The sequence below is a fragment of the Botryllus schlosseri genome, chromosome 10, assembly GCF_051294905.1.
Source record: "Botryllus schlosseri isolate E-star chromosome 10, Bs_hap1, whole genome shotgun sequence".
NCBI classification, from domain to species: domain Eukaryota; kingdom Metazoa; phylum Chordata; class Ascidiacea; order Stolidobranchia; family Styelidae; genus Botryllus; species Botryllus schlosseri.
This window is the reverse complement of record NC_137245.1, coordinates 23,103,306-23,130,526: the sequence shown is the minus strand read 5'-3', so window position 1 is coordinate 23,130,526 and position 27,221 is coordinate 23,103,306. Positions and strand designations below refer to the sequence as shown.

Genomic DNA, 27,221 nt, shown 5'->3' with positions numbered 1-27,221 from the left:
GGCAGGCTGTTGGGTATGTCATAATCGAAATCCTCACACTTTTTACGATACCATGATTCTACGTTAGGTCGCGGTACGTTATCCGACACGACACGCAAAGGCGAGCGCTGCACTGTAAACGAACTAGAACGCGCAGGCTTCGGACCCACTGTCATTGTATTTGACCTGCTGCCAAGATCGTGCGAAGGCAAAGGAGGCGGAGAACGCAACGTACGATATCCGGAAGGCACGGGCGGTGGAGATTTGGTCAAAAAATCGGAGCCAGTTGGAGAAGCTGGCGATCTAGGACCTGTGGATCTACCGCCGTGTGTTACAGGTATAGGCGGCAAGGGCGACGCAGGTTTCCCGCGGCCTGCGATGGACAGCGTGCGAGAAACTGTGCTGCCCGAATCGGCAAGAATAGAGTCGATCTTTTTTCCTTTCTTCGAATCGAAACTCTTGCTTCTGCTCTTAGGTTTATCGCCGGGGCCTAAAGTCTGATACTCATTCTCCCGTTGATTTTTCGAGACCTGCTGGTCTTTTTCGTCGACTGCAGCGCTCTGTTTGCTACCGGTTTGAACGCCGGACGACATGCCTTTCGGTTTCCAGAACGCGTAACCGCCCAGTTTCTTTTTCAGCCTGGAAGATTTGGAAGCCGCGCCCGGTTGGGAGATTACAATAGGCTCGTGCGGTAGCGTGGAAGATTTCCTATCTAACGCGCTGGATTTTGCGTGTCTGCTCCCGGAACGCGTAGGCGAGCAGCAAAAATACGACACGTCTTCCTCGATGGAAGATGAGTTGCTTAACGGAGGTCGCGGGACTTTATCCTGGCCTGCGGATTCGCGGTAAGTTAACGTACGCGCAGAAGCGTAGTGCTGTGCTTTCAAATCGGAAGAAATAGTGTCGGAAAAGGCTGAATCGGACGCGACAGACTGTAAGATATTGTCAGCTGATGCATTCCTGGAAATAGACGGCGGGCGATCCAGCTCACCATCCGTGCTTTTCAGAATACCGCGATACGCAGACGCGGAGCTAGGAGACTTGCTTCTCGACAATGTCCTAGACTTCGCAACTGACATATCTTTCAAAGGCAGATACTTGGGTTTCTGCGCAGGATCTGGCAAAGGAGGCGGGGTAGCGCCGCTACGCTTCTTCAAAGGAAGCACCCTGGCCGACACGAATTCATCCGCTCGCACGGGCTGTCGCGACCGCGAGAAAGCCTCAAAGTTCAAGTCCATGCAAGTGTAAGCGTCTTCCGAAACCGACACCCTGGCTTCCTCCTGCTCTTCCCGAGATTCGGGTTCGAGCAGAGGCTGCGCGCGCGCGATATGCTCGATTACAGGAGTCGACATGACAGGCGATAGAATCGGCCTGCGTTTAACAGGCGTGTATTTCGCTCCGTTTTTCCCCGCGTCTTTATCGGCTTTCCTGCTTTTACGCCTTCTCAAACCGCCTAATATGGGCACATCCGCGCCATTATGGGCCGAACTATTATTTTCGGAATCGTCCCTGTCTAAAGTGTTCATTGACCTCCAAGCCCTGCTTAACATCGCAGACACAGAAAACTGCTTCACGCTAGACTTCCTTCTAGGCAAGGTACCAATCGGGCCAGCGCCTAGATCGACGTATAGGTCTTCCGCCACGGAGCTGGCGTGCCGGCGCCTTGTCAGTCTCGGAATCTCTGGGTACTTCTCTCCGGTACGCGCAGGTTCTCCGAAAATGTCGTCGTCATCGCATAGCACGTCGTCAGGCAAATCTCGGTCGTCTAGTTCGTCCAAAGATTTGCAATGTCGCTTCGTAAACATGTCCAAATGGTACGGTAGATTACGAAAAATGCACCAGCCTGAATATTCCCTCAGTATGACGCTAGGAAGATGCGCACCGATATCAACTCAACATAACACAACCACCTGCAAACAAGACAGCTACAGGCCTTCTCAATATCGACGCTAAAGCCAGAGAGCGGTAGGATTGAAACCCGTCGGCACGAAGGGCAGAAAACGGCTTTCCCAACGATGGTGGGATCGTGGTAGCATTGAAAACAAATTGAATGCTCGGAAATGGAATCTTTCGCGATTGAAAAGGAAAGAGTAATGACCTAATCACGTGACAAGACACTGTCGTATCTCCAGCTTCGAGCGTGTAGTTCACGGCGGGCCCAGAAGACATGAAATACCATATACCGCAAGAAAGAGCTGTGTAGCGCGCACATTGTGAAGGTTTGATTGTACTTTGTGAAACAACACATCCTGGGTAACAGTTGGCGGTTCGGTAAGGCGCACACGTTAACGATTAGAATCGCCGGTCATGTGCGTGTGAAAACAGTGATCTTCAAGTGCACGGGAGCCATACGATTAGAAGATAAACACTAAACAACCACAAACATCGGTTCAGGTATAATCAGAGCTGTATAGAAAGGTTCAAACACAAGTTTATGCCCTCGGGGTAACTCTGCACAAAACGATACACGGCAACGCCGATTGGGCAATCAATATCATTTGGCCAGTCGCATCGGACAAGACCTATTACCTAGAGAATTTCAGTGAAAATCAGATTTGTTTTAGCTCTTGTTTGTTACATGACAGCTGCGTAGGAAGGTTGAGCAATGTCGCATGGCTACTGGAATGAAATCTGATACTCCTGAGCGATGCAGCTACTGTGGATTGTTGTCGCTTTGACGGGATATATCGCCGCAGAAGGCGCGTGTCCTTGCAAACTATGCGGTTCCACTACCATGTGCCACAAAATGGGATTGGGGCAGGTACCACGGGCTCTACCTTCGCGTATGATGTCGAGACTTCTGTTGTACGGGTGAGTTTTACTGTCAGTCTTATAGGAATGAGAGAGCGCAGCTGTTACATCATTCGTGATAATTACCAGAAATAACATCACCGCGCTGCGTGCTGGCGACTTTCAAAGCACGTATTGGCTGACAGAGCTGGACCTACACGACAACCTAATTGTCGCGATACACGTAGACGCGTTTAAAGGACTACAGCGACTGGAAAGGTGCGCGGAGCTGGTAGACACAAGTGTTACTAACCACTACCCTTTCACGATTTTTAGCTTGCATCTATCCGGCAACAAGATTACCACGATCGCGCCACAAACATTTACAAGGCTAGATAAGCTATCCGGACTGTACCTAGACAGCAACAGACTCAGAACTCTACCAGGTATATACAAACGCGCGGGACAAACAAATCGAATTACTTACTGTTACGAATGCTTTTGCTTCGCGCTATTACAGCGGTATCCGATTTAGTACTTTCAACGCCGTATCCAATAGTACTTGATTTATCATAAGAAGGTGACTCGGAAACGTAGCGCTTTTCTGATCGCAGAGTACGATTCGAATCCGGTACGAGCCGGTTATCCACGGGCCGAGCTCGGCGTACAGGCGGGGATATATTCGGGGGTGGTGGCGTGGGTGGAGGGGGCAGAGACTCCCTAACCGTAGTCTTTTTTCTCCTCCCAGAGCTGCCCCTACGGTTTCTCCTCCCCCCTTCGTGCGTCGGGCTTGACGTGGGAGGGGTAGGTAACGGCTCTTTCTGCCTCGCCTTCCTAAGCATGCTCTCCTGCGGGCTGACAAGATGTCGACTTCTAGGCCTCCCGAATCCCAATTCCCCACCACGACCGTTACCACCAACTGACATAATACTCTCTTGAGAGGACACGGCCTCGATTGGATCACGGCCAACGGAAAGCGCTTTGTTATCGCGGCAACGCACTACGTTCGTAACATCATCCAATGATGATATCATCTCCTGCAGTTCATTTACAGACTCCCAATCTGGTGCTTGTAGCTCCGATTCGAAAGCCCCGTGTCGCCTGCGACTGGAATCGAAGTTGTTACGCGCACCAGTTCGCGAGACATCCAATCCGCCGATATCCTTTAATATCTCGCCAGACAATGGGTACGAATGAGACAAAGAGTTTATAACACGGCTCGCGTGTGCGTTATTACAAGTGTTTGAGTGCGTGGAAACCCTATCGCGAAGTATGTGATCAGGTGCTTTCATGGTCACGTAAGAATCGCTATTCTCAGACTCGGTGCGATAACCCGTGCATTTCATATCGTCCGGGTATTCCGTCTGTGTATCGCAGGAGTTCGACTCGTTGTTGACGAAAACATCGTCTCTCAGCAAGTCCTGAGCGGACGCGTACGGCCGCTTGTGTTTCGGACTGTTGGACTTTGCGATCACAGCGTACACGTCGCCGTTTATCTCGATTACATTGCTGTCCGACTGACTCCTAGCGCCGAAACCTTTTTTGTTAACGACCGCGTATACGTCGGCGATACACTCCGTCGAAGTCGCCCCGCGCAGAAAACCTGCGGAGATTTCATCCTTTCCGTCCCTCCCAATAACACTCCCGGTGGCGTGAGCATGCGGCGAGGAACCCTTTGTCCTTGATGACACTCTGGCGTACAAAGAGTCCAAGTCACTCGGCTTATGCTTGTCACAATATTCGCCCACGGTAACGACAGGCGGTGGCATCCAACTGGGCAAGTCCTTCGCGGACTTTTTTATCATCGTGTCGTCGATAGTAGCGTAGGGGTCTTCGAAATCCATAATTCTACAACTTTCAAACTACTCTGTCACTACAAATGAATCAACATAAAATATCCATATATTTATTGCAACACGACACATCGACAGGTGCACAATCCCTTCGGTACCAAAAAGAATCCCTTGTGAATACAGAACTATCTTCCCAGTAAGACAAAAAAGCATACATATCGGGAATAAGTGACAAGCGTATTTCGGTTATGTGGCAGTACGCATGGCACGGAATATACTAGGCGTGAGATTTGACCTCGCTGCGTTCTTAGCGTAGCCAGACAACGTACATACTGCTGTCATATTTAGGAAGCGGAAATTGCAAAGTAAAGCACAGCAAAGTCTCATCACTACAGAAGGCCTCTCACGGCCACTCAACCTTTCCTGTCCGACCGTTTCAGGCGATATCCCTTTCCTAACGACGCTGACCCGTCTGAACCTGGCTGACAACGAGATACGGTCTGCAGAATGGAGCAGTTTCTTCGCGCTACGCCGACTCGAATCGATCAATCTGCGGTCGAATCCTCTGACGTGCGACTGCGACACACTGGAACTGAAACGGTGCGTTTCTCTGCCGAACACATCATCTGCACCTGTCAAACTTTCCCTAAAAATAACAAGCCCGATCAATACTAGGCAGCTAATAGCTAGTACTGTCTGCTGATGACGTAGCAATCAAAACTGAATCTTCGCTAAACGTAACGCGTGAGGCTGGCGTTGCGCATGCGATACGCGAGCTTCACATCCTTTCTATCATAAAGGAGCGTTGACCGGATCTAGCGTTAATTAAAAGCTTGATCCAGGCGAAACTCAACTACATATATCCACACAATACTGCCGTCTGCATATGACGTAGTAATCATAACTATGTCTTCGCTAAACTGAGCTCGTGATGCTTGCGACGCGCATGCGATCCGCGAAGCACCAAATCCTTGCAATCATATCTGCGCGTTGAGCGGATCTAACGTTAAACAATGTATGCTTGTTCCTGGCTAAACTCAACTACACATACCCACACAATACGCACAATCATATCTGACTCACAATGCCTGTCATGATTCACGCTCGCACAAACGCGCAGCCTGTCATGTACCTGCAAGTTGCCTGTGACATAACCCTATCTCGATTTGCTAGATGGTTGACACAGTCACCCCGGGGAAAGTCGGTTACATCAGACCGCTCGCTAAACAGATGCCTACCACAAAACCTAACGGAAACTTGCGTGCAGCCGGAAATACTCTCGGTATGAAATCTTTGTTACGCGTGAAATGCGCCGTGTCAACGTGCGTGGTGCGTGCTTTGCAAAGGTCTCGTTCATTTCCGACAACACGGCGCCGACATCTAGCGTCATGTCAACAGTCCAAAGCGGCACAGCGCTGCTGCACTGCAACGCGTCCGGGAACCCGCTTCCTTTACTGGTGTGGAAGACGCCAACTGTCGGCTACGTTTACCCACGCAGCAAAGGCCGCGTGAAGGTACCAGAGGTGCTAGTTCTTGCGATCCGTTCCCGCGTTACGTAATCCAACGTTGCAGGCGTACGCAAACGGCACGCTACGTATCGACGGGCTGCGAAAATCGGACAGCGGCGAATACGCCTGCCATCCGCAGCTTCATATGCCGCTGCACTTACGATCGGACGCATTGAAACTAGAGGTGGTTCAAGGCGTGAAACCCAGCATCACGCACTCGTCGGATAAGACACAGGTAACGAGCAGGCGACGCAAGCCAAAAGCATAGGCCTACGACACAGACTTTGTCATATCATGTGGCCGGACAAATGTGAGGTAAGCGGAGACAGTCTTCAAGGGTATTCAAGTATAAGTAACGTCTTAAATTTATACACAAGCACAGGCAGAAGCAGCGATTTTCGAGTAAGTATTCCAGCCCTAGTGTCACTGTCTGAATAGAAGTGAAATTGGTCTTAATTCAAACACCTGCGGTGGCGAAACCTACTTGAATGCTCCGAAAAAGAAGAAGTACCTTGTTAATGAATAACTCCAGTGGTAACTAGCATGTCACGTCATACGCAGGCCTACGGCGGCTCGGCGCTGACGTTACGTTGCGAAGCTACAGGCAGTCCACGGCCGGCGATAGAATGGTACCCACCGAAATCAATGCGGCCGTTACAAACCATCAACTTCACGGCGATTCCGAGCGTTTACGAAATCAAAGACCGCGGCGCGGAGCTTGTCATCAAATCATTCGGAGACGAACACAAGGGGCTGTGGAGATGCCGTGCGCACAACACTTTAGGCGAGTCTTCTTCAAACGCTTGCGCTTCATAGAAACTTCGACAGAGGGTCAATTGCCAAACTTCGCTTGGTCAGAGGGGTCACGGTAGTCAGAGTTTGTAGTCAAGTTGAAGTAGTGAATCGGAAGTATCGTAGGCCTAGTTTGCCTAAGAATGAAAACTTGAGTACAATTAGTCTAAAATCATAACCCCTTAAGTAGGTTCGGAAGCAGGCATAAGTTACTCGAGTACTACGAAGAAGTAGCAGTAATTCGTTGATGACCAATTGACCACCTCTGCAGTTTGTGTAAGGCAGGAAGGAATCGAGAATCCTTGATATACAATATCGAAAAATAGGAATGTAGTAGAGTAGTTCCATAACCGAGATTGCTTCGTAAATGTGCTCAAGTTCCTTCGTAAATGTCCCACAAGACGCAACAAGGCGTGTTGTCATCAGAATGGAACCGAAATCTGCTTAGAACCAACCTACTAACACAACCCAACCCCTTATTCACACACCGGCTTCATGTCGAAATATTTTTCCAGGTTTCGATGCGGCTTACATCGAAGCGACGTACGTCGCGGACGGCAGCAGCCTCACGCTTATCCTGGTCGCGACCGGATGCGCCGTGGTGGCGGTCGTTGTGGCCGCCGCGTTGATGGTCACTTGCCACGTGGCGAGGAAACATAGGCTTAGAAACCAAACGCTGACCCACCAGCTCGACACCAGAGTGGTCGAGGTAAGAGAAGATGACCAAGGGTACAGCAACGACACCTTTCGATACCCTGGCATCGACGACTTGCAGCAACCCTACACGCAAGAGCCGGAAGTCCGCGGCATAAGAATATAGCTACAAGTAGTCTCTGGTAACGCCGTAGCATCTATGCAACGAGAGGTTTCCGAACACAGAAACGGATTACCCCTGCCAATCTCAACTGGGATCGTACAGGAGACTTGCAATCCGATACCGCCTCTAGGCACTTTCTGGTGTCATTTATTCGATCTTCATCACTGTATTTCAAAGACTACCTCTGCAATGAAACATTTCGGACCAATGAAGCTCATGTCACGAAAAGTCCGAGGAACATACAAAGATACCGCCGTGAGAGCGCACAAAGATACCGCCGTGAGAGCGCCAGAATTCGAGATTTTTATTTGACCAACGTCCGTTCGTACGTATGGTTATCTGTTCTATATAATGGGTTATCTTTTAAGGAGGCAACTTTTGAGCGGAGATACATAAAACATTGGCTTACCGGACGACATCAAGTTCTTGTTTATCCTTCTCGATAAACTCCGTACGGGGCTCGCTTCGACCGTGGGGGACACTCCTCCCATCGGAGGGGGTGGCAACTCCCGTTTGTTCTGAAAGAAGTATCTGGCGATTACTCGCTCACTCGATGCGTGGTATTACTTTGACAAGTGAGAGAGCAGTTCAGAAAAGGTTACAAAAATATCAAATTATATTCAGTGTAGTGTAACTGACATCATTTTATTTGTGGTTTCATGAAGATTGAGAATTTTTTGTTCGTGTGTATCATGTTTTGTTCACAACCTTTGCCCGTGATTTGCAGTACAGCTTGCTACCCTTGTCCCAATTAAACCATTGTGTTGAAATGATCAAAAACGGGAGTAATTGCGACGTTTTGTCGCATGACAGAGCAAAGCATCCACGATGTCAGATTATACTAATATTTTAAAGATGGTAACGCGCGGTGAGGTTTATTCTTCTAGAATCAGATTCGCGAATGCAAAAAACCTATAATATTAGCCGATTCTGTTGACGACCCGTTTCTTACATTAGCACTCTTCGCACGCTGGGTTCGTAAGAAGGTAGTGCGGGAACGGGTCCACAGCCGAAGTTCGGTATGGAAAATACATAACAGCAACATCAGAAACATAACAGCAACATCAGAAAAAGAAGTTAGATTCTCTGAACTGCATATTGGATATTGGCTACTTCACAATTGGGTAGCAAATCCCTCAGCCCGAATTTCTAGGACAAAACCAATATACTCACTATGACAGTTCGAACGATGAGCGATTTGGTCAGGTTCAACACCATGCAGCAGTAGCCGTCGATGAGGTCGGCGATGTTTTCGGCCTCAAACAGCGAAGACGTGGTGATGGTGAGTGGCTGGAGAGAGAAATAAAATCAAGGTCGAGGAAAGTTGAGCCTGACAAAATATGTCAAATACGAGTTGTGCCACACGTCCGAAACCTGTCATCAACCACAGTGCTTGATCCAGACAAGAACGTTAGTATTCAACTGTTCAGTTTGGTTTACCGACATTTCAACCTCAAAATATAACCCCGCCTTGGCTTACAAACGGCAGCAGTTTTCCCAGCAAGATTTTATGAATAAGAGGAACAACTCTCAGCGGATCAGATATTAAGCGGTTGTTTCGTCACTCCCACAGGTCCAAAAGCATTTGTTTATCCTCCTTTCCGCTGACATGCCTTACGTAATTTTATCAAGTATACGCCTGACGATATATAAGATTTACGGTGACTACGACGAGTTCCACGCACAACTCACCTCGTTCGTGCCCTCGATTCGAAGCTGAAGGGCTCCCTTTTTCGTCGGATCGGTGGACGAGGAGGTTTGAATGGCCTTCACCTGAAAAGAGGCGGCATTTACCGCGGATCGGAGCTATCAGGGAACCACTCGCAGCAGGGTGAAACAACAGCGGCTCGAAAAAGTTTTAAGACACTCCGGTAAAGACGGGCACTGTGTTCCAGTACTTAATATGAGTTTATTCAGTTGAGTATCAGTCCTAACGATTCGAGTCCAGTAGCGCACTAGTGATATTGTAACAAAGAAAAATATACTTTCAATTTTCACGTTACTTTCGCAATGGAGACTTGTTTCAACTTTTCAAGTCATCATTATCACATCAATACTGGGACCTGACGCTTAAAAATCTACTCGGAATCGAATCATCCAGGTACTCCATTCCACCCAGCCCTAGGCCCAGCCCTAGTGACATTTTCCCGCCAATAGCCTTAGTGCACTCATTCAGTGGTTCATACCTCCCGTACACACCAAGACAAGGATAAGCCAAAAATTTCAACAACTGCCAAAACCTCAATACATACTTGATGAAATTCTGCTAGCAACGTTGGGGTCGCTCCTTTCGAAGTCCAGTAGCTAATCCCCTTCTCTGGTCCAATAAGTATATCGACCGACACCGACCATTCAGTCTGCAAGACAGCGAACAGGCCGCCAAATTAGGCTATCCATACAGACACAGCAGGACACAGTACAGACAAGGTTGTCTCGGCAAGGCAAGCGAAGCAAGCAACCACCCACCCCAAGTGCGCATTTGAAGATTTCGTGATCGAACTGCGTGATGCCGCGAAGAATATCGAAGAATTTGAAGACGCAATGCTCCTCGGAGAACGCGGCGATCGATTTGAATTCTTTCGCGATGAGCCGTCGGAGGTCTTTTGTGCGAATCGCGTCGATAACGGTCTTTGGAAGAAATTTGCTCAGACCTACTTCCCTCCTAAAAAAAACACAGAATTTTTATGCCAGGATGCTTCAAGAATAGATGCAGGAAATCAGTTACAGTCTTTTGGGAAGAGGTGGTCAAAGTAGTCAGCTACTCGCCATTTCCAAGACATGCCAAAAACTACTTCAACAAGAAATAGATAATCGATGCATGAAAAATAATACAAGTTATTAGTTTCAGAAGGTAGAATTGTTGTGGGCATGCAAACTTTTAGTGCTCAGTTACATTACTGGTGGCTTATTCCATAATTGTAAGTTGTGTCTCTGAGACCAACCTAAAACGATTAACGACACCACAAACAGGTGCAATTTCCAAAAACATATTCAGTTACTGTGATACAGGTGCTACGATTTTGCCAGTTGACACAACAATTTCACTCATAAAAGCAATCCAGATCAATCCCGAAACTACCTTCAAGAATTCTAAGTACACAAAGTGAGTAGATTTGCCTGAAGAACTGTCTAGAAGTGGTCGTAGTCTAAAAACTCAAGTATGTAACGCAAGAAGGACAAGCCTACTCAAGTACTCAGATCAGAACTAGCTACAGAGCACCATGCTGCAGCAGAAAAACAGTTTACAGAGTAGAGGTGAGGAACAACAACAAAAACATATGCAAAGCAAGACATTTTCCAAGCAGATTAAAAACACGTCGTTGATTGACGCACGACTCCTTGCATCACAATACACAATGCCAGCCAAGTCATTACGGCGAAACAATACACATCCTTAACGCGCACGCACAAGCAACGGCTGCCTATACAAATCACATCAGGGCTGCAATAGTTTTGAATCACGCCATTTCACGTACACCAACGCAGCGGAAGCGGTGCCAAGAATTTTATATAATAAACGATCCATTTCACTTAAGCCCAACCGAAATACGAAGCAGTCGATGCAATGTTGATATTTTATGAGGAATTACTATACTTCTTCAACTATGCACTTGTAAGGCCATTCATTGAAAATCAATGAATAATATGGTGTATAATATCTTCTCTTGTATTTCAAAATTTCACTCTTTTCGGAGTTCGATGCCAAAAACTACAATGACAAGGGTCATAAACACTATCATCATCAGATAAAAATAATGCAAACCAACATAAAGGCAGATTTGAACCTCCTTTGCACAGGTAGCACCGCATTCCAAACAAATTCGCTGACACAGAAACAATTTGCACTCACTCCAGGAGTTCAAAGTTCGATTTCTTTTCAAATGCAGTTTGCGGCAAGTCCTTGAAGAATCTCCGAATTTCCAAACAGCCGAGTTGTATCGCAATGTTGTGATCCACTTGTTCGGCCACTTGATGGAGATAGTCGGTGTGAACCTATCGAAAGACATCACGACATGATCTGCGTCAAAACCATCCGCACTGAGTGTGTACAAAAATTTATTCCGATCCTGACGCACATTGCATATCATACATCAGGTGATTTGATTTAAGTTTTCCTTCACAAAGTAACATGTAAATATACTAAATGACCATTGACCAAGCATGATCAAAATAAACTCTATTGGGCCAGTGAGCTTGCAATGAAACAAAGTGAAGGTATAATTATAATTACAGACTTTAAATACAAGCAAATAATTATAATTCGCAATTAAAGCAGTAACATATTAAAATTTTGCCCGGGAATTCCTATTTTCCAAACACCAGGCATGGATAGGATGTAGCACGATCATGCAAGGCAATATCTGACAGTGCACTCTACATCAGGGGAATTTTCGAAACCCAATATTCAACAGCTTGCAAAAATTGTCTGACAAATACGGTATGGCATCACCAACTTGAGAAACCTATAATCAGTAGTGTCACAGGATTGCTAATTAACAGTGAGGTAATTGAAAATGGCAGAAACAGCTGCAAGGCACCAAAAGGCAATCATCATGTCTAACAACAACGTTTATTTAGCAGGAAATTTCACTTCCACTTCGGTTTCACATAAAATGCCAATTTATCTCATCAAAAGATTGCGAAAAGATTGATCGCAAGACATCTCCGATACATACCTGATTATAATAATAATAGAAGGTGGTGCGGTCTTTATCATACAGTTCCTGCAGCGATTTTGGAAGATAACGAACTCGTAGCTCGTATCTAGAAGGAAAGATTGCATGTAACGTCGCAGATAAGCGAACTGATATCTTTGGGTGGATGTCACAATCAAACATGATTACACAAATCCCTGAATTATCCAAGCTAAAAGTTTGCAACTACTTCAAATTGGAATCTTGTGGCCTTGCGAAGGAGGATTCATGCTACAAAGAGATGAAGTCAGCATATTTTTTGCAGTCCATTCACAGCAACATTGCTAGACTTGTCAATGAGGTGCCAAAACTGCTATCCAAGTAAAGAAACTATAGTGTAAGCTTAATTCTAATATTCAAAGGAAGGTGTATATTCCTCAACCATAGGCGCTGAACTCTGATTTTCCCTAGGTATGCGAGATCGATGACGTCACAAAGCGATGACGTCATAGTGCGCCAGAATTGGCAAATTAGCCGACTCGCAAGCGTTCAATATCACCTGGCACTTGAATATGGTGACAAAATTACGATATGATTAGGCAGGCCGCCTAGCCAGCCGGCCGCTTGCTGAATTGATTGAATCCATTTCAAATTTACCAAGGTGGCATCAGTTTATTATGGTTAAGAACATGCACCAATGCCGATAATACATCGATCGGATCAGCATCCTTGTGTAATATACTCGACACATCACGCTACCATAAGATTACCAACGCGTGCGACTGTGTAGTCAATTAGCGAGCTCGCAATCTCCGCAACATATTCGCCAACAGACGCGCCGACAATCGGGAGATTTCAATCACTCCGCCTCGAGAACAAATAAATACGCATCTTCGGCGACGGCTAATAAGTAGGGCTGGGCACAATGATTCGAGTACTCGAATCTGAATCGAGTATTAATTGTAATGATTCGAGTCGAGTAGTAAAACATGAGTTTTTCGAGTACTGAAATTATTCGCTCCTCACAACTAAAAGTTAATTTACTATCGAGAATTATAGTTTTGATACCATTTTCCACTGAGGAAGCCTGGAAACCTTGATTGGACGTATCGCAGCCTACGAGACATAGTACAAAGCTACGACCGTCACTGTAAATAACACATTTTCAAAATCATCATCATCCCGCAATAATGTCAACAAGAGCAATGAAATCGGTATGGTCGAAAATATACCAAAGTATCTTTAATGTGACGGATAACAGGCATTATATTATTTGTGGTGGGATAAAAGGTACATTTTTCAACTTCGACATATTATATTCTGTTGTGACGTCATAATGAGTGATACTCGAATACTCGACTCGACTCGAAGCGTTTTACGTGATTCAGAATCGAATCACTCAGGTACTCGGTTTTGCCCAGCCCTACTAATAAGTAGGGCTGGGCAAAATCGAGTACCCGAGTGATTCGATTCTGAATCACGTAAAATGCTTCGAGTCGAGTCGAGTAATCGAGTATCACTCATTATGACGTAATAACAGAATGTAATATATCAAAGTTCAAATATGTATATTTTATGCGACCACAAAGAATATAATGCCTGTTCTCCATCACATTAAAGATACTTGGGTATTTTTTCGACCATACCGATGTCATTGCACTTGGTGACAATGTTGTGGGATGATCATGACTTCAGAAATGTGCTATTTCGAGTAACGTTCGTAGCTTGGTACTATATATTTCGTATGCTACGATATGGCCAATCAAGGTTTCAAGGCTTTAACAGTGAAAATTAGTATCGAAACTATAATTCTCGTTGATACATTAACTTTCAATGGCGATGAGCGTATAATTTCAGTACTCGAAAAAATCGTTTTTACTACTCGACTCGAATCATTAAAATTTATACTCGATTCAGATTCGAGTACTCGAATCATTGTGCCCAGCCCTACTAATAAAGTTGCAGGAATTATTTTCCCAAATAGAAAGTCTGTTCTGGACTCTATTCATTAGTGACTTTGATTTCATAGGAGTTAGAAGTTTCAATATCAAGAGCCTGCAAGACATTTTCTGATCGTTCTGTTTTAGTATTAGCGTTAGTCAAAATCAATTACGCCGCTGTCTGTTCACGGTCAGTATGTATTTCAATCAATTCCATCCATGTTCATTGTTCAATGTCTGAGCCAGTCTGACATCACAATCACAGAAGAAGCGATAGTTCCGGCCGGCGCATAAGATATCATGTTCCTTCACAGCAGGAGATGACAATCGCAACATTTCGCGCATATAGAAATTAACATCTTTAGTATGAAGTTCTCGGTCTTGTAGCCTCGCGTTGCGTCTTCTGACCACTCGCGTTTGATCAAATATTCAGGCGCATAGCCGAGCTGTTATGGAGTGTGTTCTATAATGGAATCCGCATCGATTTCAGGTGGTTCAAACCTTTCTCAACTTTTATAACTCAAGCCTTGACTCGCATCTTCTGATGGTTATTGGTTATGTTCAAGTATTAGCGGAAATCAAGTACGCATGTACGCACAAGTCACACATTTTTGCGGACATTCGATGTCAGTAAGTTTGGTGATATCAATCTTTAATCACAACCGATAGATAGGAGCCAAAGCATGCTAGGCCGGAGACGCGATAGTTAGGCCGGCAATGATATATTTCGAATCACGCCGACGCAATTGTGTAGGCCAACGATGTTATCGTGCGCAGGCCAGTGATGGTATAGTGCGCACCGAGCCTATTGCCGATGCGATTCATCAAGCCAGCGCAACTAGACCTGGCGGAGACGGGATAAATCAGGCCTGCGACGGTTGCGCGCGGTAATCAATGACCTAATTTCGCAATCATCTCAGCGTTGAGATCGCGTTGCGTTACATTGTGCACAAACGATTCTCGCAAATTGGAAACGCGCTTCCGGCTAATTGGCCGTGGCCCCGCGCAACACTGATGAAATACGTACAACTGAATTGTAACTGAAGGACGGAGTTTCGTTAAGCGCCTGAACGTATTGCTGTCGGTTTACTTACGTGTTCAGCAGCACTACGAAACGCTTATTTCTAAATCGATCAATTCACCACCCAGTCAGTAACAGACCAAACCGAATTCTGGGTATGCCGCATACCCCAAAAAATTCCTAGGTATGCGCAGCGCACCATACCTAGCATACCTGAGTTCAGCGCCTATGTCCTCAACTACATGTGAAAAAATGGGTCACTTTACTGCCATACATGAACAATGAACATAGATAATCTGTGATGAAAGTGTTTTATCACGCCCAACTACCTTCAGGATCGGCACAAAGCAGCTCACCTGCATTCATCGGGATCGTACATCACTTCGAATCTTTCCTTCACTTCCTGCATCGTTAGATTCGGATGCAGCCAATGCACCTGTCCTGATGGCGCGTGCAGAAGTCGCAGCGCGTAACTGTTTAAAAACGCCAAGCCGTTCGGCTGAATGCGGCTTGCGATAGCCAAAATGATGCCCTGCAAAATATAAACACTTTCAAATCCTGGTATTTGCTACTTGCAAAATCCTTTCGATGGAGCAGCAATTATTTGAAATAATCTACTTAACAGTAAACTTTTCTGAAACAAAGATACAGTAAACCAATTCTGTGGCATCATAGCTTTAAACAAATCTAACCGAAGAGTCTAACAATCAAACACTATCACTGCTCATTTAATCGCTACTAATTACATGCATTATATTTTTATTCATTACATCATAACAGGAAGGTCACACGAAATACCAAACCAAAATTGCATGAAAGTAATGTTTTATACTGTAAAGCATGACGCTATAGGCTATGACCTATGCATTACTTCAACGATTCAACGCGTATCCCACTATTGATAAGTATTTGCTTATTCACAATTGCGCACCACAGAATACGACACAAAGCCATATCGAATCTCACAGATTTTTGAAATGATAATGGTGATTTAACATTGTATGGAAGATAGTCTGATGAAATTAATCGTTATGCGGGGAAGGTTGTTAAAAATAGGAACTGCAACATCAATGAAAATATGTAAACAATAGTCATTTGAGGTTACAGTCAAACAAGATAGCTTATTGTTTCTCCGGGATTTCCAATGGTAGTCACCAGGGCATGTTGAATTTGCACAAACTATTATCTTACATTGGGCACACTCAGGCTCAAGAAATATCAAGCTAAAAATTATTATCACACAAATTCATATCGAGCCATGATTGTGATTGTGGATACAATTTTCCCATGGCGCATATCCTTGGAACAGCACCGATAGCCTTGGGGAACGTTGGTGAAACATTTGCGGCTCACCTTGATATTTATAGATTCGGCATACTTGACAGTGCTCAATGATCCGTTGGCTTGGTGAATTTTGATGAGACTTTTGTCAAAATTACTAAAATTCGGCGTATTGCTGAAACGAGAGAAAATCACACGTTCAGTATATAAAGGATATCGATGTCACAATAATTTATACTAGAAACGTTGAAACTTAAAATTATTTCGGCCTGATTCGAAATCGAAGCCAATTAAGTAGGACATCTTAAAAAAGATGTGTTCTCATCAAGTTCGAGGATATGACTCTGCTATTAGAGCAGGCTGGTGGTCTATGACATCATAGAATATAACATCCAACGTAAACACTAAACAGCCACTTACTCATGACGATTGCTTGGCGGCAGTGAAGGTTGTTTATTGCGGTTCATATTTTCTGGATCTGTCTCTCTGCTTGGAATCCAATTTTCTGTGTCTTCCTCAAATCCTGCAAAATTTTTCACATTTTCACACCTTGTTTGTAACAAGGGTACGAGTGCTGTTGGCTAATAAAATTCAGTTCCGATGCCAACTATCTTTGGCACACTAGGCGATAACACGCTGAAAATTGTTGCGAGCTGTGACCTTATAAAATTCAACTAAAATTCATATATTCAAGCATCATAATCCAAAGTCACTAAAATTATGGGGTGTATTTTCCAATTTTCCATACTAGGGTATTCTATCATGTTTCATTACATTATTTATGTCGTCTGTAACCGTTACAGGATGTCAGACATGCCTAATATCACCCAGGAATTTCGTTGGTAGAATCAACAAAATTTCACGGTTAATATAATAAAATCATTTGATTTGAACAGCTACAACTGACAGCGAACATTAAACTACAAAGCATCAATGATAACTTTGAAATGGATGGACTTCCAAATTGGTGTGTTTTTGAATGAGTAACTGTAATTCCCTCTATGAGCTTGGTTGACTTGAAATTTAACGATGTCTTCACCCATTTCTCAAATTGTAACCAAATAGCTTCAACCACGGATCACGCAAATTAACAAAAATCTATTCAGTCTTTGATGAATTGAATTGTTGTACCTTAGGTCAACCATTCTTGAGCAAACATCACTTTCAATGGGACTCATTCACTCGACACCCAAGTCTGGCGAACATCACCAACAGGTCAAATTCGTCTCGTATTTCACAGACCGCATCTAGGATATTTACAGGGGACAATAGTTACATCTTTGAACCCTATGGTGTAGTAACATTTCCAGATAAAATAAATCATCTCAATAAGCCTATAATACCTTTCACCATTATGTCCTCATCATCTACATTGTGCGACGTGTGTTGGCCGTGTTGGGTTAAATTCAAAACCATTATGGCGTCAGATATGCAGCACGGAGTATTCATTAGTATTGTATCAACCTTCTAGTAGTAATGAAAATTATAAAATTATACGGTAAAAAATCCATGTGCTTGAAGTGTATAAGATTACTGGATACTTCTCTGTTCATGAGATATAGCAAGCTGATCGTGGATAAGTAATATTATGCATGCGGAGATTGTTTACTTATATGCTATGAACCATTTACAAGTCCCTAAAGCCTAAAGAACTGCATGCCAAATTCATGATCGATCTTCAACTTGTTGCCTTTATGGATGCCGCATGCCTAAACCAACAATAAACTTATCAACATCAAGCTACTTTCATGCTGTGCTAATCAATCAATCATAGTCAAAGAGAATGCCAGAGGCATTCATTGATACAAAGTACTTTTAACCATCAACTTAATACCAACTATGATGAACAAATTACACTGACGTCATAATTTTACATCCACACTCCACAGTATTTAGCAGTGCAGGTCAGCAAAGAGCCTAAATCTTTACGAAATAGGTGATATACGATAAACCGAACACCTCAATGTGATTATCCTACCAAACATATCAGGTAACCCTGTCTCCAGTGTCTCAATGCAACAGATTGTTGAACATCTCAGACCAATCTCAACATTCAAATAGCTAGAAATTAGACAAAATCGAGGAATGGCCCAATCCCAATTCCAATCATACAATAGCATCAACCCATGCGCAATTCCCATGCACAATAAATCCCACCAAATTTTGCCATGAATTATTAGTTTACAAGAGCTATTTCACCTTTCCAGATACAGCACTTTAATATACAACTGAATAATATATTCACAGTGAAATAAACCAGGGCATTTTCGGCGGACTCTTGTTCCCGACCCACACCCCTGATGCGTGTCAGCAGATAATATTTGGGTGTATTCCATTATGTATATATTTTTCGATTTCACCTTTCGCAGCATACACTTATATAAGAGTTTTCTGAGGCAGAGAATTCATTTCAACAGGATATCGCGACGCTAATCATTCCAATCATACCTCATCTCCAACTAATCACGGCAAATGTACCAACTAAATCGCACTAAATCTCCATCCATCTAACTTGCTCGCATTACATTCAATATCCACGTAGTCGCAAAAAAACACAGACAACAACCACCGCCGTATAGACATCACCCGACAATAAACAAACCATCATTTAGAAGCCAAACCGATATCTGCGAGACGCGCTAATCGATGAGATACGCGACACGTTCAACACGCGAAATATGCGCCAAGCAAAAAAAGCATGAATATCTCACCGAACGCCATGTTATACTCCCATTCCAAGTACGACTTATCGCACCCGCCGCAACTCCAAAAGCAAGATAGTTGCATACGCGGACGAACTTTCCCATCGCTCAGGCCTTCGACGCCGCGCTTATTCATGACGCAACGAACGCCGTTATTTGCTGACAACCGAGTTCAGCCGATGTATATACAAAGTGATCGCGTTACCAGCGACTATGATCGGCGATATATAATTTTTTCCCAGCGCTTACACCACCTCCAAGGCACACAATTAAGGCGAGAGCAGTCGGCTTCACGTTGAGGTTAACAAAGTCGGCTACGCTTGACCGGCGGTTACGTGCCTTTCAGGCATCAGACGATACGCTACGTACGTCCGCGCAGTGACATCAATAACAAGCCAGTCGCCACAAAGCGAGCAGTTTACGAGGACGGTTTCAATTTTCATCAAGGTCACGGGAAAGGAATGTAATTCCGTAAAAATTACGTCAATCGTGAGAAAAGCACTGCCGTTACGTAGTACACAGATGGGGTTACGAAAAGTGTCACTGGCATTCGCAGCTGGAAATCACGTAACGCACGCTATCATGTCATAAAGCGTGATAAAATAAAACCACAACACGAAACGCAACAGCAGAAAAAAAAGAAGGGGAGTCCTTGCATGGAAGCTGTTCAGTGTTCAGTGTTCGAACTTTAACCATGTAACAAAGGCTCGGAACTGGCGCAATAAGAACTACTAAATGCTGGTCTTTGTCGAAGAATATCGACATACTTAGGAAATATACTATACGGCCACGGCGAGACAAAGGCGCCACTTTACCGTCAGCCACAGTGTCGTGATTTACTTTGATGTCAGAAACACCCGACTATATACTTCGCCACGAGCGAATGCTTGGCATAACAAACAGAAGAAGCGGAAATTCGGAGCGCAGTTCCGCCACGCTTCACAACGGTGCTACCAAAATGAACTATTTGCTGACTAAAATATTTTTACATCAACGAATTTCTTTCAAAACAACCGGACTGAAGGCGGCAGCATGGTTTGATTATTTTGCATTACACGACAGTCGAGTTATCACCGGTCTCGATTCTTTTCAGCATTAAGGGCATACTACAGATTAACTTCACAAATGACCATGCTTCACGTTACTGGCAATTATCATGATCATTGTGGTATCATCAAGATAAGTGTCATTTTCACCATCTCAATTTTGCTCTATCGCGCACTGCCCCATGAAAAATGTTGGGTTTATGCCTAGTTACAATATCTCATAGATCAAATTGGTTAAGCAGGATCAAAACTGCTCACAATTGGGGCTACGATCGACGTACGACGAATCTATTTAAAGAACGGTATCTCGATGCATCTCGTACGGAAACCGACTACGGATACAGACAATGATAATGAAACCTAAACTGCATAATCAAGATGCACGACGCATATGAATATAGCTGTATCGGAGTGTGTATATCGAATCCAACACGAAACCACGGTGGTCATTATTCGAACCATGCGAGTGATTAATAACGAACAAAAATTGAATCACATTAGATATCCACCTTACATGCGAGTTATCGCTTTGAATCATGCTCATATCAACACCGCAAATCACGGTAGCATACCTCAACCGTTTGACCTGCCTAGCAAAGAATTGTTGCATGTTAACCTACCACTAAATATTGCTAGCAATCTGCGCAACTGTGTACAAAAACTCAAATCGGTACGGAGTGCTGCAGTATTCCAGATAGGTATATACACGATAGCGCATATGGTCCAGCCGATACTAAGACGCGGAGTTGAATCATAGCAACTATTTTTGTATTGTAACTGGAGTTTGCGAATCTCATCAACAATGACTCAAAATACAACTTTAAAGCCACAGAAAATCCATACACAGCATTAAAAGAACCGACCAACTTTTATTGCTACAAGGAAGTCGCATGGAATCGCATGGAATTGATATTTTCAAACTAGAGTATTGGCGTGGATTTCGGCGGAATCCAGTACGAGCAGTAGTGACTTGAATTTATTCAAAATTAACGCGACATCTGAAGATTCCGCTTATAATCCACGTTCAAATCTTAATCCCGAGACGAATCCGTGTCTGTCTAGTTAGCATCCAAGCTCACAACCTCAAGCTCAGTCTTGTCAAAAAATGCTCCCATGGTAGCCATTGGATCACAACTAGCACTCATAAAATGGCCGCAAATAGAAGTTTAGATTCTCAAATTCTCGACATCCCAAGAAGCTGTAACCTTGACCGCCTGAATAATGCCTTTCCGGTCATCCAAAATGACGCGCTCACAGTTATGTTCCCGGAGAACTAGTTCCTAGAAATTTTGTGTCCGTCTTCGCTTATTATTGAAACTCAGCCTTCCTGATTTAATTGGCCGCGCAGGAAACTTAGTCACAGCACTTTCCGTTACTACACACTTTCTTAAACGAAAGATGGAATTCTCCCGACAACGCCGACCAATCGCGCATTGCCGCGATTGCCAAAAACCAAACGACTTCTGCGCGCAACCGGAAACGACGTGATCAATGCCTGCCAATATCTGTATACCGCAATGCTGCTTATTAGCAATAGTCGAACCCTCGACCAAGCCCGGCGATAATCCATGTACAGCATTACAGTTGTCGATAAATATCATTCAGAAACAATCCCACGTTCCTATTTTGATACCACTCGTGAGGTCACCCGTGCAGTATCGATTAAGCGCGTTCGTCTTGGCGTGTGACTCGGGCAGCGTCTTAGTCACTTGCTTAAGCTGCGCGGAAACATACCCGCCATGAATAAACGTGAGCCCGCCCTCGGACGGAACACGACCTTTGCTGCGCGTTTCTTTAAATCGACCGTCAGCCAATCGGTTCGTTTGCGCGACACGGGCAGCCGCGATTGTAGTCGAAACGTCGAAAATGCGATGCAGGGGGGTAGTTGTAGAGTAGATAGCAAACGACATCGAATCGATTAGGGCGATAATTATGTGGTTGAATTTGCGATAAACCGCAATGCGCAATCGGCGGAAATATTCAAATTGAGGGTTGTCCGATATGGCCTGTAAATGTCTTGTTACTCGTCAGCAGTCACCACTATAGTGGTGGAGTAACAATGTATAGATTGTAAGATTGGATAGTATGCAAAACTTACGAAATAATAAAGGGAAGTAGAAGCAGCAAATAAATATAATAACAATACTTGTGGCCTGTGGCAACAAGCTAGTAATAAATATATGTTGTAACTTGTAAGAAATTACCAGAGAGATAATAATAAATGGAACATCGGACAATCATGTGCTCACTGATATTGTTGCGAAACCAAGCGCTATATCCAATTAAGCGACCGAAAATCCGGAAAATTAGTTCCGACCGTTGTATGCCGATATTTCTTCACTCGCACTGTCCTTTGCGCGAGAGGACGTGCTACAACGGCAGAGAGAGCAAACTACGTTTCTATCACCGTTCATTTTGGGGGAAACTACTAAAGCTACCGATATCTATTTCATGGACAGAAGGAGGCTGACACCACAAATGATTTTATCACGACGATAATATAAATAAAACGATATTTGCAATCACCGGATGACAGACCTATATAATCCGAAGATTATGCTCAACTTTAACATCACATCTCTGGTAATACTAGGTGATCGGCGCGTACGGTCGCTACCGTGCACTTGAGAATTCCATTTTCCCACTACGCATGTCGGCTTCGCTCCAAGCATCGGCATAACGCCAAGCCATCCCTCGGATCGAAATCAAATTTGAACCAACCAATAGGTATTTGTATGATGTACATGTGCATACTTTAAGATATCAGCTGAGGCTGAGGTCAGCAACGAAGCAGAATGTTTCGCTAATGGCAGCGCGGCGACACACGGCAAAACATAAACAATGTATCGCGCTCGTGTTATCACCGAAAACATCATTACAACGACGGCGCTAAATTCCGAACACGACCTAGTAACGGAACCGACTCTCGTGCCTATCGAAATATGCAGGTACGAGCTACGAGGTGATGTATCAAGATCAAACTTAAAATCGGGCAAGGTAGTAGTTACGTGCTAAGAATGCTTGCTAAAAGCGTGCATGTACGCCGCATTCCGTGTGTTAATGTAGCGATCACACACGTGTCACGGAACCCGGCACACAACATTTAGCACAATGATCCAGCCAGGAGCTAGGGGCCGAGAAAAATAATTTCAGTACCCGAATCCGAATCGACCGTTTATTATAATGATTCAAGACGAATAAGGAGAGACGATTATTACATACTCTCATCTGAAGAGAATCTTGGAGGTACAGAACTTAAAGGAACAATTGAATACCGAGTAATTTCGGCTGACACTCGGCAGCAACTAGCATAGAAGTGGAAAGATCATTGTAAATCAACAATGGTATCGCCGAGGTGTATCCAATAATTGGGTCTATTTCAATACGAGTATACTATTCAATATTCACATTTGTATACAACAATACGCATAGACTCCCGGTGCCATATAAATACACAGTGCAGATTCCACACTCATCACCAACGCTAAGATATTACACAAGTCCCATTCAAAAATTGCACGGCGTCAGCATTGCTACCGTAACACCACAAAATTGCCTGGCGGCACAACAAAATTTATCAAGGAAGGTGTATCCCGCTGATAACTAGAATCTACGAAGCTACTAGTCCCAAGCTTGAAGATTGAGTGCTATCGGAGTACAGTCGGGCCAAGTATAAAAAGATCCCGAATAATCACAATAATTCACTGATTATAAGAATTGATAAGCGGATAGAGTCTACTGCCGACACTCACCGCCCCATCTTGATCGGTTCGAATTTTTGACCGGTATCTTCCTTTTCCGCGTACTCCACGAGCGCCTGAGGCCCGAAGCCGGGTTCGCCCGCAAACTAGCGACCCGCTCCAACCCAGGCATAGGTCTCATTCGGCACCAATTGCACAGACAAGAGCGAGATGGGTCGTCTTTCAAATGAAAAACTCTTCCCATATACCGAAACCTTCGACTAAATCACTGTCGCCGCCGAGCACGGTAAGTATATCCAGATAATCAAAACGACCGATAACTAGAAAAGCTGCCAACAAACGGATAGCGACATGGATTACCGAATTTCTCATACAACGCGAAAATTATCGCACGTCTGCACGCAATCCGATGGCAATGGAATACTACATAATTAATTCGCCTGTCACGGTAAGCTGGCGACTTGCAAAAGACGACCAACGAAATCGCATTGTGACGTCAGACTATTATGCGCAAGACTCATTTCCTCCATCACTCCTAGCGTTATTCCGAAACAAGAACAAAACAACTTATAAACAAATACCGCGACATCGCTTAATGACCTTGCAAGTAGTTGCAAAGATATAGGACATCCGTTAAAGCGAATAACTCCACTCATAACACAGCAAACCAACGCTGTTACGCGATAATACACATCCCTGCTGCTTTAAGGTCATAGGGTCAAGAACACCGGAAACGTGGACATTCAGGAGGTTGCATGTGAATCACGAATAAGTGTAATTATACGATCCGTTCATACCGAGACGAATCGTTAAATTCGTCACGAATTACGGATGATAAACATTGATTAAACACGACGCGTTCGCGCTGTACTGCTGACGACGACGAATCACCCCAGATATGCGACAGAACTAAGTTATTTTACTCCCGAGAGAATGTGAACTTTTGCGGTAGCGAAAACAGGTCTATATCATGAGATAATGGAATTACTTCTATTTGACGAAAAAGATACATAGAAGTAGTCCGAGGGCTGTGATGCAACAATTGACAAGGGATTTGCGGTGTCGCCAAGAGACGGGCAATGACATGCGACATCAGCACCGCTGACCTATTTCCACAAGATTATATTACCTTCGAATATTTGGCGCTTCCAATACTACGCTTAAACATAATTGCTCAATGCTCAAGCTCATGCATAATGAAGACGTGACAACAGGCATTATCCAATCACGCACAACACAGAGCGCCAGATGCAGATATGCAGGACGTCATGTCATTTTCAGCGAACATATCGTCTGCATCGTTGTATAAAGGTCATCGGTTTAGAAATGTAATCATTTAGTCCGACTGCATGACACGTAGCGTCAATATATTCACGCGTAATCACTGGTTTAAATACAGTTATGACAGTGCCTCAGTCCCCCAATATACCTTCGTTGCGTTTGCCGTATGCGGCGTTTGAAAACTTAACTGTGAATGCCGATCATTGATGCCACTGAACCATGATGACCTCTGTCTGTGAACTACAGCTTACGCTGCCAAGACGCCATGCCATGTAAACTCGATCGATTTCCTCACAACCACACCATTCATTTCCAGTCAAAGACATCCATGATCTTTCCTCAATTTTGATCTCCAAAAACAGAAACGACATGTCCTGGTTGTGCTAAACTCGTGATTATTGCTATTCATAAGTCGGATGCATCTTACAAGTGTTCTATTGTCCCGACAGTGTAATGAGGAAACAAGCCCTCGGCATAGCGTGCTACAGATAAACATAACATTCGTTCTGCAACGACCAAGCTCACGCCATTACATCATCCCTTCCAGCTAACTGAAAACTTCCCATTGCAGCAGAGCCACCGAAAGTCTCCCCTAGATCTCCTCAGCAGATTTCCAAACCTAACTCATAATTTTATCCATAATAGGCGCTGCGATGCGGGGGCGCGCGCCAATGAAAACGCAACACAGGAAGCAATGCCGCCTACAGTTGAAGGCAATCCCGCGTTAAATCGAACCAATCGCAATCGCAATACAACTGGACGCACACCCTAAGAAACAACCGACTTCAGAACAAACTCATAGTCAAATATGCAACGCCTTTTTGACATCAGAACAGCGGAAGCGCGAGGTAATCAAAGACGTTTTAAGCCGTGTGCAGCGATGTTTTAATGCATATTACTTTGATACTCAAAATTCGTGAAAATAAGAGTCGACAGCAGGTCAACTACGAATGTCTGTCAATACACTGGCAGCATCTTTGCATACGATCACTACGAAACTATATGATAAATAAACATCAAAATTATTGTTCCTCGGAAACCGCAGGCAGCAGTTGGACGAAATGACCAACAAGTCAACAGATGGCCATAAGCCCGTAAGCCTTCCAATCCAGATTAATTGGATACGGGATTATTCTCGGAGTTTACATTCACCACGTCCTATTGGTGGCGAGTCCTTGTAAACAACAGATTATCACAATTTAGCAGTTTTGCGAACCGCCTATATTCCTGTGTAGGGGCGATCAAAGCCACAGCGGCCCGACGTAATTGCGAGTTATTATAACCACTTCAGTTGAAACTACGCTACCACGACATACGAGTCGCTCCACACAAAACATAATTCTGCTGAGCGCGAAACGATTAGCTCCGACAGCACCGGACTACCGGTATACTTCCTTTACGATTCCGAACCGCTAATCCCGCTGTTAACAGCAGATTTCTAGGTGGTAACCTATGCGCTGCTTACGCGCTCTGGCGCGACTGTTGCCAGTTACGAATGAATGTCCGAAAACGAACTTCGGCAACTCCATGCGAAGCGTGCCAAGAACTGCAAGTGTATAAAAACGTGTCAACGTCAGACAGGTTTACATTGCCAGCGTTAAAAGCATGCGGATGACATCATCATGGGGAGAATTATGGGTAACGAGAACGGTGATGAAACGAGCACAGTTTTTGAGATGTTTATCCGGTCAAGTACCACGGTATGCGTGAATACCACTTGGAGGAAGCCCATGAAACTTTGGCAGATCCCCAATACAGACAGAGGCGAGCAATGAAAACAGCATCGAGGATTCATTTTCAAGGCACAGCACGTTGAAACGATTCAAACGCTATAGTTTCGGAAAGAAACAAATTCTACACAAGTATATCCGCATATAGCTCGGCGCAGTCAGAGGTGAACAAATACGCGATGCGCCTTCCATAACATTGCCACTAAATAAGCAAAATCAGCAATAACATTCAGGATACCGCATCCCACGGCCTAGACCAGCTCCTG

The 27,221-nt window shown here is 44.4% G+C and overlaps 3 protein-coding genes across 10 annotated transcripts in view; 1 reads left to right on the top strand and 2 right to left on the bottom strand.

Moving 5' to 3' along the window:
• LOC145448184 (focal adhesion kinase 1-like) overlaps positions 1–27,221 on the bottom strand; it is a 96,502-nt gene that overhangs the window by 38,148 nt on the left and 31,133 nt on the right. For all 5 annotated transcript variants that reach the window (XM_080326526.1, XM_080326523.1, XM_080326524.1 and 2 more), the window contains 10 exons: positions 16,916–17,018; positions 16,568–16,670; positions 15,571–15,746; positions 12,296–12,383; positions 11,470–11,612; positions 10,086–10,281; positions 9,872–9,976; positions 9,312–9,392; positions 8,793–8,909; positions 8,029–8,137 (listed from right to left, as the gene is read on the bottom strand). In XM_080326526.1, the coding sequence (XP_080182652.1) occupies positions 8,029–8,137; positions 8,793–8,909; positions 9,312–9,392; positions 9,872–9,976; positions 10,086–10,281; positions 11,470–11,612; positions 12,296–12,383; positions 15,571–15,746; positions 16,568–16,670; positions 16,916–17,018 (1,221 nt within the window). The remainder of the gene's footprint in view (positions 1–8,028; positions 8,138–8,792; positions 8,910–9,311; positions 9,393–9,871; positions 9,977–10,085; positions 10,282–11,469; positions 11,613–12,295; positions 12,384–15,570; positions 15,747–16,567; positions 16,671–16,915; positions 17,019–27,221) is intronic.
• The window catches only part of LOC145448185 (aprataxin-like), a 137,337-nt gene that overhangs the window by 101,417 nt on the left and 8,699 nt on the right, over positions 1–27,221 (bottom strand). The gene's annotated exons all lie outside the window — the stretch shown is intronic.
• Positions 2,627–7,824, top strand: LOC145448748 (uncharacterized). Its single transcript, XM_080327208.1, has 8 exons — positions 2,627–2,790; positions 2,860–3,155; positions 4,943–5,102; positions 5,676–5,784; positions 5,849–6,016; positions 6,075–6,245; positions 6,572–6,823; positions 7,251–7,824. The coding sequence occupies exons 1-8, from the start codon at positions 2,627–2,629 to the stop codon at positions 7,620–7,622; spliced, it is 1,692 nt and encodes a 563-aa protein (XP_080183334.1). The 3' UTR covers positions 7,623–7,824.